Source organism: Priapulus caudatus, unplaced genomic scaffold, assembly GCF_000485595.1.
Source record: "Priapulus caudatus unplaced genomic scaffold, Priapulus_caudatus-5.0.1 Scaffold13, whole genome shotgun sequence".
NCBI classification, from domain to species: domain Eukaryota; kingdom Metazoa; phylum Priapulida; class Priapulimorpha; order Priapulimorphida; family Priapulidae; genus Priapulus; species Priapulus caudatus.
Genome location: NW_014577074.1, coordinates 322150 through 333230, shown reverse-complemented (window position 1 = coordinate 333230; position 11081 = coordinate 322150). Strand labels below are relative to the sequence as shown.

The 11081-nt window shown below is 40.1% G+C and overlaps 1 protein-coding gene across 1 annotated transcript in view; it reads left to right on the top strand.

The window, feature by feature from the left end:
• The window catches only part of LOC106808123 (DNA topoisomerase 2-alpha-like), a gene marked incomplete in the record, with an annotated part of 41196 nt that overhangs the window by 27679 nt on the left and 2436 nt on the right, over nucleotides 1-11081 (top strand). Inside the window, 14 exon segments of the mRNA XM_014810707.1 lie at nucleotides 999-1096; nucleotides 2540-2683; nucleotides 3756-3839; nucleotides 4355-4435; nucleotides 4853-4975; nucleotides 5855-5996; nucleotides 6435-6542; nucleotides 6993-7194; nucleotides 8039-8154; nucleotides 8385-8483; nucleotides 8870-8908; nucleotides 9858-9911; nucleotides 10099-10182; nucleotides 10480-10664. Coding sequence (XP_014666193.1) covers nucleotides 999-1096; nucleotides 2540-2683; nucleotides 3756-3839; nucleotides 4355-4435; nucleotides 4853-4975; nucleotides 5855-5996; nucleotides 6435-6542; nucleotides 6993-7194; nucleotides 8039-8154; nucleotides 8385-8483; nucleotides 8870-8908; nucleotides 9858-9911; nucleotides 10099-10182; nucleotides 10480-10664 — 1559 coding nt within the window.

The window sequence follows — 11081 nt, the reverse complement described above, 5'->3', positions numbered from 1 at the left end:
TGTGGCGGCGTCGTTACACGAGTGGCGGCGTCGTTACACGAGTGGCGGCGTCGTTGCACGAGTGGCGGCGTCGTTGCACGAGTGGCGGCGTCGTTACACGAGTGGCGGTGTCGTTACACGAGTGGAGGCATCGTTACACGAGTGGTGGCGTCGTTACACGAGTGGCGGCGTCGTTACACGAGTGGCGGCGTGGTTACACGAGTGGCGGCGTCGTTACACGAGTGGCGGCGTCGTTACACGAGTGGCGGCGTGGTTACACGAGTGGCGGCGTCATTACACGAGTGGCGGCATCGTTACACGAGTGGCGGCGTCGTTGCACGAGTGGCGGCGTCGTTACACGAGTGGCGGCGTCGTTACACGAGTGGTGGCGTCGTTACACGAGTGGTGGCGACGTTACACGAGTGGTGGCATCGTGACACGAGTCACGGCGTCGTTGCACGAGTGGCGGCGTGGTTACACGAGTGGCGGCGTCATTACACGAGTGGAGGCGTTGTTATACGAGTGGTGGCGTCTTTATACCCGTTGTCAGAAAATGTTTTTGTCCTAATGTCAATGTTAAGTCATTTAACTTTTTCGGTGTTATATTTCCCTTGTACTTATTTGTCGTAAATAACAGACATCTTTAGCCAATCATTGTTCTGATAGGACTTTCTAAAACACAATTCTTGTCAACAAAGTGCAGCAAAGTCTATTAATCTGGCATTAACACGTGAAAAACACATGGTAATTGGACCAACTCGCCAGGCCTTAGTATGTTATCTCGCTCCGATATAGTATTGCGTGTTGTTTTGTGCATAGCTCAGTACACCTCATGTTATTTATTGATTAGGTCAAGTAAATATTACCGAATGGAAGACGTTACGGGTCGAGTCAATACATTCTAATTAATGGTGTTGAGAGCTAATGAGCTTTCAAAACATGTTAAGTGATGCGTGATGATATTCGAGTGTTTCATAAGTGAGTGTTCCACGCCATGTCTTCGCTTTTCTCCTCCGCAGAGAACAAGAAGAAGGTGGACATCATCAAGATGCTGGTGGATCGCGGCTACGACTCCGACCCTGTCAAACTCTGGAAGCAGTCGCAGCAGCAGAAAGAGGTAGGAAGCCTGATGCACTCTCGTTTACGGGGGGGGGGGGGCAACCTCGTGGCGGGTTCATGGAAAACCTGGACTGTCCTGTGATTTTAATGTGACATTTTCCAGGTCTGGAAGGTCCTGGTGAATAGGTTGTGATCCTGGAAAGTCTCAGGGTTTTGAAATGCCACTTTTTGCACGGCTGGAAAGTCCTTGAAAATAGGCAGTGGTCTGGGAAAATCTTATCTGAAAGGGAATACCATTTGCTTTATGTAAAAGTGCTGATTGGACGATACAGGACACAGTGACTTTCGACTAAAATATTACAGTAATAGAAAATGGACCATTGAAGTCCTGGAAAACTAGAAAAAATGACTAAGTGTGGGTTGGTTTATGATTAATGAAGGTGTTATTAATACAGAACAATGCCAGCATCTGTTCACCATCATTTCACATGTTTTTGAATGTGGAATACTTTGCATTACACTCACCGGCATTTGATACAGCATTAAAAAATTACTCTTATATTATTGATATCTTTATGCGATTTGAGTTAAATTGCCTATTGTAGTAAATTGTTGTATTATTGTGTAGGAAACAGAGAGAAAGGCGCAGGTATGTAGGACTGTCTTGTCGACATGGCATGGTGCACAGTGTAATAATCGATGCTATGCATGCGCGGATTAATACGCGCACGGGAAGCCTCAGTCTCAATGCCTTGTTGCTCGGTTACCAGTCGATGTGCTTTGCATGTACCAATAACTTGACAGATTCGATACAAATTCTGTCATAGCTGTGAAATTTTGTTTTATTTGCAGAGCTTTTTGTCGAGATTTTGCTACTCATGTTATTTTCACGCAGATCTATAATGAAATCGTAATGCCAAGGTGTGGTCGCTTTTTGTGGCGTGAGTTTTAGTCCATAAGTATAATATCCTGATATTCTAACGTGGAGTTAAATCAAAACTTCAGATAAGATTTCAGCTTTCATGAATATCCCATTATGTGAAGTCCTGGCAACGTATGGATGTTTCCTCTCAGAATTCACACTCACACTCATTTCTCATGCATGAAAAAAAGGCATCCGAGCTCAGCATGTAGTGCTGTTTTTTGTGTGGTTTGTGTGTGCGCTAGCTTTATCTCGCCGTTTATTATGTAGCATTGACAATCGCAACCTGTGATCGCATAAATCGTGTAAGTGGGCGACCGGCCTCGAGTCAGAACCACTGTGTGCATCGACGTTTCATAACTCTGTACCAAGGATTCCTATCGAGGCTTCCTATATATATATTCATAAATTCTAAAACTATACAAACAGGGGGATTCAGTTTTTCCGCGTTGTATTGCATATTACTTGTGACATGTTCTGTATGTGTGTCGCGTGTTGTGTTTTGTGCCACCGTTGAAACAACGTGGAGTGTCTTCTGTCGTCGCGCGCGTTTAATTATAACTGTTGTCATGGCGACAGGTTGCGGATGCTGGCGACGGCGACACGGAGGATGAGGATGCTGGCCCTCGCGACGGTCCGGACTACGATTACCTCGTCGGCATGTCAATGTGGAATCTCACCAAGGAGAGGAAAGACGAAATCTTGAAGAAGAAGAATGACAAGGTGACGGTCATTTCTTTACTGCCGATTCCATTAAGTCGTTCAGCTTGACAAAGACAGCTAGAACAGTTGTCTGAACTGTTGCTAACAGATTAAAATTAAATGGAGTGATTGTAAAATTAAAAAGTCTCGTAGCCATTGCTATAGCGTAAGCAATAGCAACAAAGAATCGTCGTTCCTATGTGTGTTTCCTATAGGATGTTTTGGATCGATGTATTTGACGATTTTACTATGAAAATTAATAATCTTGTCATCGTATTTAATCATATCGTAATAATCCAAGTCTAATGTAATCTGATACATGCTTTTTGAGGGTGTTTCAGAGTAGCTCCACTCATTCGTAACTCAATTGCCCTATCTGTCTGAGTGAGATAACCACTTCTCGCATACTAGGTATGAGATATCCCCTGAGATAGCCAACGAGATAAATCCTCGGGATAACTTGCAGACCCCGAGATGGGTTTATCTCGCACTACTTTTTAATCCAATGATTTTCCTTAAGGTCAAAGGTCACCTTTACAGTTTTTGACCAATCAATACTCATAAAATTAATTAATAAAAAAAATAAAAATATATATATATATATATAAATAAAAATAATAAATTGAAAATTTTGCAAAATATTGAATTACTATTGAACTGAAATGAAATTTTGTATAAAAAAGAAGAAGAAAAGTATGCGAGAAATAGGTTCTATCACAGTATGAGCTTGAGATGGGATATCTCACCCTCATTATAGATAACCTCGTCTCATACTCGCTACGCTCGTATGAGATGGGATATCTATAACTCGGGTGAGATATCCCATCTCAAGCTCATACTGTGATAGAACCTATTAATCTCTTTGATATATTATTACTTGATTGGTCAAGCTGAACCAGTTTATATGCGTTTTTACATATTCGTACCAAAATCTCAACTGTAAGCACTGCATTTTCGAACGTCTCGTCTTGGCTAGAGCTGCCTGTGAATCGCGCATAGGCTGACAGGTCGGTCTCATGGTGACAACGTTTTAACGTGGCGTTAACGAGGATTGACTGTGTGACCGACGTGCTTGTGTTTGTGTGTGTTTTAGGCGGTTGAGCTCATGGTGCTGCGTGGGAAGTCGGGTGCCGACCTCTGGGTCGAGGACTTGGATGCCTTCCTCGAGGAACTAGACGTAAGTGCGCCGTAGTATATATTGTGCAGGTTTACACGCCACGAGCACACAACTCATTATTCATAGTGTTATATTAGTTTAATATACAATATTGTTATATTACGTAATTATAATATTACGTGCTTGAGGCGGACTGCGCTCTACTGGCATTGAGCAGCATGGTGATGGGAGATAGATAGTACACATGCTTGTTGCCATGTTAGCGAATTCCGGGGAGATGTGTAAATGGCTGTTTACATTATAAATTTGATAAAAATTAAAGGTAAGTATGAGATAAAAAAATTACAAACATTCGTATGAACTAGAAAAAAACAAAATAATTTTACGAAAATGTTCTGTTAAAAAATTGATTAAATTAAAAAATAATGTAAATTATTTAAAAAAAATACATATAATATATATAATATCATTATTAAAGGTACTTATGAGGTGGCTTTTGTGGTAAGTTTGCTTTGGTTGCATATTTGGCCATGTATCATTTGAGTTAATTCATGACAATCGTTACTTGATTCTAGAAACAAGAAGCAAGGGAACTGGAAGATGAACAGTCTGGTATAACAAAGACGAAAAAGACTGCCAAGGGGAGAGTTGCAAAGGTGAGTGTCAGTAGGTAGTGGCTGAACAATGCTCTGGCTATGGAAGGTGTTGATAAACGGTTAAACCCTATACTTCACAGATATGCATGGGGTTTAATCACCAAATGAATCATTAAGAAGTAGCTGATGGCTTCATTCTTGTTATTTTAATAGCATAAATTATAAGAAATAAAGTTAGTAAGTAATAAAGATATTCCTAATTGTATAATATATAGTTAATGCTATATGTCTACAAAGAAATCTGGAGGATCCTTTACAGAGAGATCCTTTAAAGAATTAACAAGAAAAGCACTAGAACGAATATATTACACAGAGAATAAAGTTGGTCGTTCTTTATGCTATAGTCTTATTAGAAAAATTATCCCTATTCACATCCCTAATAACATTTCACATATCGATTGGCACTAAAATCTCCAGGTGAAGAAGTGTAACAAAGAAGAGACTAAGCCGTCTCCAATGGGTCGGAGAGTGGTTCCCGTAATCGATGCTGAACTAAGGAAGAAAGCAGCGATGGCCAACGAAGTGAAGGGTAGAGCTAAGGTAACATCAGAAGTTAATTATACAATTATAGACATAATATGTAATATAATACAATACAATATATCATATTATTTAATATATTTTTTATTCTTGAGAACGTCAAAAAAGCATTGTACAAAGATAGACAGGCTATATAATCCAATACAATATACTAGTTAATATATTTCTTATTCTTGAGAGCATCAAATGAGCATTATATAAATAAAGACAGGTAATATAATCCTATACAATATAATATACTATTAATATATTTCTTAGTCTAGAGAACATCAAGTGAATTATATAATTCACGTATCGTCGTTGCTTGTGTTCCATTAAAGTGATTACGTCACCGTAAATAGTAAAAAATTAAAAAAATATTTCCAATTGTTCACAAAATATAAGTAATTCTGTTCACTTTTATGGTATAATTGCTGCATTATACTTCTTATTTTACTATATTGTTTGATGTGAACATACACTCGTGTCTCATACATAGCCCATAGCAAGCAATTAATGTCAGGAACACAATATCAAATCGTCCAGGTTTTTTGGATTTTTAACTAGTTGAGAAACAATCTTATCAGGTAAGAATTTGACGATACGTTTAGTCCCGTTAGTTCTTACTTTTAATGTAAAAAAATGGCAACAAAAATGGCAACAAATTTTACCATGGAAAATTCGTGACGTAGTCAATTTAACTAGCAATGTTGCCACCTTTCTTTCATCTTTTCGTTCGTCGTAACAGACTTCTCAGAAAGGCCATTCCGTAGCAGAATCCACCTGGCAGGGGATGCGTGCTGAATAAATACAAAATTATCAATGCTTCAAGTAACCCTGTCAGTCAGTCAGGTAGCAAAGCTTCGGTAATGTACGCTTGTTTTATTACGAATGTCGCAGGCGAAGAAGACAATGGTGAAGCTGGAATTCGACGGAGAAGGCAGTGATGAGGAGAGCACCAAGGTTGCTAACGGCGACGATGGAGAGATGAAGCCACTGAGTGAGCGCCTAGAGACGAAGAAAGTAGTACGCAAACCCAAAGGCAAGTAAAATAATCTCATCGTCATTTCGATTTTGTTTGTCGGATTCCAACATTATACGTACACGTGTAGTTACATGGCCTGTTGTCTTGCCATGTAGAATAATGTCTTTAATAAAAATAATAAAAATAATGTTTGCTGTGAAACTAATTTTATTAGTTATTTTGTAGCAACAACAACAACAGCAACAATAATAATAATATGTGTTGAACCATGCAAAATGTCTCATTTCCTTGGTAATGAACAGACCGTGCTGATGACTGAATACTACTGTGCTAATACTACTGACGCTCTTCACGTTGACCTTTTATTATATATATGTGTGCGTGTATGTGTGTAATATGTATTTACATTATTTTATTACATATCAATGTATTTATCATATTTTCGTTCATTTTGATTGCACACACGTTTAATGTGTTTGTGTCCTGTGTTTGCAGAGGACGCAAAACAACCGAAGATCAGCTTCAAGCCATTGAAGAAACCTCCGATCGTGGAAGAGGAGGAGATCATCATACCGAGAGAAAAGACCGAGCGGCGGGCGGCCGGTGAGTCGCTGTGTGTTATCCGAAATTATCAGCACCATGCGGCATCTCCTACCTACGCGTGGTTCTCACTGGAATCGTGTGTCTGTTCTCTCTAACCTTTAACTCACGTCGATGCATTCCTCTAATGTAGTTGAACTCTCTGCCTGAAGTGATGGACGGTAGCTCTAACCAGCCATTGTTTCGTTAGAAGCATTCTAAAAAACACTGCTTAGTAACGAAGTCCGGCAGTCTGCAAGTAACGACATCGGCAATTTCGCGTGCGCTGACGAAAAATCCGCCAAAACCCGTCTTGCGAAATGCAACTAGCAACGATATCCAGGAGTGGAGCATGATTATCACAGTTGGGCAGTTGGACAGATGAGTGGATTAATGCTGCAGTGCATCGTAGCAATATTATAATAAGCTATTATATATTAATTATATTGATAACTCGCCTGGTTTTTCGCGCAGTTGCCAAGGCCAAGTACACGTTCAGTGACAACGAGGACGAGGATGGTGGCAACGAGCGAGGCAGCGACGACAACGACGACAACGACGGCGACAACATCACGTCTCCGCTGCCGAGCGAGGACGATTACGACGCAAACAGTACTGACGACGACGACTTCATGCCGACGAAAGCCAAGAGTCCACGGAAGGTCGCCAAGCCGAGGTGCGTCTGTCGTGATTTTATTAGTAAACGTTTGTGGGTCTTATTGTTCGTTATTAATGTTTACTAATGTTAATGTCTTACTTTTAGGCGTGTACGTAATCCTGATGTTAGTAAACATTAATATTTAATAAACATAATATTAATTGTTAATTAGTAATAGTAGTTAATTATAAGAATTAATAATAACGTGTTTGTATCAGTGGCCATCTTCTAAAAAAATGTTCAATTTCAGTTCAATTTTCCCTTAATTTTTAGTTGAATTTCGTTTGCAATAAATGTAATAAAAATAATATAAGTAATTAAAACTAATAATACTGAAAATATAATGGTAACTAATAATATTAATAATAATAAATGCACGTGGATAGAGGGTAGGCATGCGTGACTTCGCAGCGGACATGTGGCGAGGGAATCATTGGTATTTGGCGCTCGTCAGAACTGACGGTCGGAGCTATCGACCTCCCAGTTTAAGCAGTGCCGCAAAGAAACGTGTTTCCTTAAGGCTTGTTCGCAGCATTGCTAGATGTGAGCTAGTGAACCTCATTGGGAACAAACAGGGTGGTGACTTACGCTCGTGGTTGTGCACACGTTTACTCAAACTCCAATGCAGAGATTTGTAAGAGGTCTTAGAAAATAGTTATGTTTCATGTGTGTGAACCCTCTTGCACGTTGCATTAGTGAAATGGTATTTAACTGTATGTCGGTGCTTATTTAGCATTATTGCTGTTGGCATTTTTTACCGTCATCTTGCATATAAAGTGTGTGAATAAATGGAAACTGCACATTGTTAATGATTGATTATTTGTTGATAAGGATTTCATTAGTTGTTGATGGTTGCTATCAGGTCGCCGAGGAAGGCTCCGCAGAAGAAAGCAGCTCCAATTCTGATTGATGACGACGATGATGACAGCATAAGTGGTATTGCTGCTCCCAGTAGTGCAGAAGAAACACGGAAGAAAGGTGATTTTTAATTAACATGCTCTGCATAGAGCTAGTCTGTAATATTAATGGTAACACGCTTGTAATTTCCCATAAGTGGCAGTTATACGGTGCAACCACCTCTATAGTATGAACAGCTGTGTAGAAAATACACTTAGGGTTTATTTTGAATGAACCCAGATTGAGAGGTTCGAGTGTATAACGTTTCTCATGCGCTAGGTGCTGAATTCGTGCGTTGTTTTGCGTTTCAGTGGCGAATCTCATCGAGAACATCCCCAGTGACAGTGACGAGGAGGCAAACTTCCCCTCGCTCATGGACAGAGTCTCTCCTCAGGCGTCGAAGCCGACAGGTACAGCACCGCAGTCGGGCATTGCGATGGTCGGGTAGATTACGCTCTCCTTTTCAGATATCCCGCCAGAACAAAAATTCTCCGATGAATAGGTATTTTTTCTATATTTAGATAAATTTTATTTTATTTGAAACATTTTCTCTCGATATAAGGCTGAGAATGCAACCAGAGAGCACCAAACAAAGATTTTGCAATGACTACCCTTCTCCTTTCTTAAACCCGAGAAAAATTTATGGTTTGGACCTTTTTTAGGTGAAAGGCAGTGCAGAAGAGAGGGGAAGACTTTAATTACTAAAGCAAACTTGAGCGTGAATGACCAGGGGTGTTTAGTCTGTCGCAACTTACTGCAATAAACATGTTTTACCTTTGTCATCTTAATTTGCCAGGTGCTGCAAAGAAAACTGCGGGACCGAAATCTAAGACAGGTATGTTGGTGGTCGTGGTTAGTTCGTTATATTTACAAAGTAAATATGTTCTAATGACAGTGCACATAATGTGGTCGGTCAAGCTAGGCCAGTTTAAGTTGTTTCTCGCGCACGTGCCACATTGTCACCATTGAGGCACTTTATTGCCAACTGCTGATCTTGCTGTTGCCTGTTGTAGGGACAGTGATTTTCCGTTTCAAAAAAATTCCCTTTTCCGTTTGGAAAAATCGCGAATTCTGTTTCAAAGTAAAGAAAAAATGGAAATTCCGTTTTGCCATAGAGATTGTACACACAAAAAATGCAAAATTCCGTTTACATATATTTGCATGAAAAAAAAGGTATTTGGTACAACATTTGAAAGAACCTGTAGGGTAATGTGTTCATAATAAAATTATGAACACAGGGCTACTAAAAGTCTACTAAAATTAACAAAATAACAAAGGGCTACTAAAATTATGAAACACAGGGCTACTTTGAAAGAACCTGTAGGGTAATGTGTTCATAATAAAATTATGAACACAGGGCTACTAAAAGTCGTAATTGTAAGTAATTTCGCTCTGAAACTTGTCTGAATGTAAACCATATCATACCAATGCTATTGTCGACGGTTTTTGTGTGATTTTATTGAAATTTCCATGTAATATGTTCAAATTACGTTTTTCCGTTTCCAATGGCCGTTTCCGTGTTTTTCGTCCCTTTTCCGTGATTGCGGAAAATCACTGTCCCTACTGTTGCTGTGCTTGAATTATACACAAGGTAAGATAACTGCATTTATGTAGTGCTGTTAGCTACAGGTGAGTGTAACAATTGTTTATAGATAATAATAGGTGTATATGAATTCACTCACTAGTCCTCAATTGTAATAATCAAATGTATTTTCAATCGTTTCCCTTGTTTTGGCATTTTGTAATGTTATATAGTTGCGTGATTTTTTTACGATTTACTGAAGCTGACAAAGATGAGAAGAAGAAGGTGAATCGTCAATCCAAACCCGCCAAGAAAGGTACGCTAGCTTCAAAGCATGGTCCGAGATAATTCCATACAAGTGACATTAACATCCTCAGTTTAGGCATGGGAATCGTCTGCAGATTTCTGGGATTTTTGTTTTCAAATTCTTAATTATTGCGATCGGTGAAATTCTGCTGAGCAATTGTTGAGGTGGGTGTTCAGAAGGTCTTGTCTCTATGCAGATGACAAGCAACCGAGCATCTTGCTGTCAATGGGAAAGTTGAGTGAAAAGAGAAAGGCGGATGATTCCGATGACTCGGTCCAAGGTGAGCGTCGCGCGCTGTCTGTTTATTGTGTTGCACGGAAACCCAGAAAGGTCATCTCTCTCTCTCTCTCTCTATTTTTCCCTCCCTCCCATTCCCCTCCCTCTCTCCCCCCTCTCTCTTTTCCTATATATATATATATATATATACAATATATGTAGATAGATATATATATTAATTTATTTGTAGTATTCCCCTTCTGTAGCTGTTTGTTGACTAGCAAACCAGCATAGTTAGTGTGTAAAGGCGTGACACGGCTATGAACTGCACGCATAATCATTGAGTTTCACGTATTTTCAGAAGTACATGCCAAGAAGAAGCCGGCGGGAAAGAAGTTCCTATACTCCAGCGAGGAGGAGGAGGAGGTCGTACCGAAGGCAAAGAAGGTTGCGGCGCCGCGTAAGAAGGCGACCAAGAAGCCAGCCGTGGACAGCGACAGCGCGTCGGACATCGCATTCAGTCCGAAGAAAAAGGCACCGCCAAAGGTGCGGTAATTTGTGCATTGCCTTTTTGTATTTGTTTTTTTGCTTGCATGGTGTTATATTTGCCACAACTTATTAAAAGAGGTAAAGCTAGCATGGCGCTGGAGCTGTAGCGTGTTGTTTAGAGTACTAGTTAGATGTATACGTGGTTTTGATATTCTTCTAGCATCTTGTTTTTGTTTGTTTGCACATTATTTTATGTGCACCTTTTTTGAAACGAGATGAGGTTAGGTGTGTGCTTAGAATGATAGCTAGATACTTTTTAGCTCATCTGACATAGTCAGATGCAGCTTGTAGAATCGCATGAGCGTGCATCCGTGCGTCAACAGTTGGGCACAAATCTTAGCCGCTCTGCGTACGGTCACGATATTCGGGACGTGGGGGGGTAATCCGAAAACGAGTTGGGATGTCGAGGCTGGG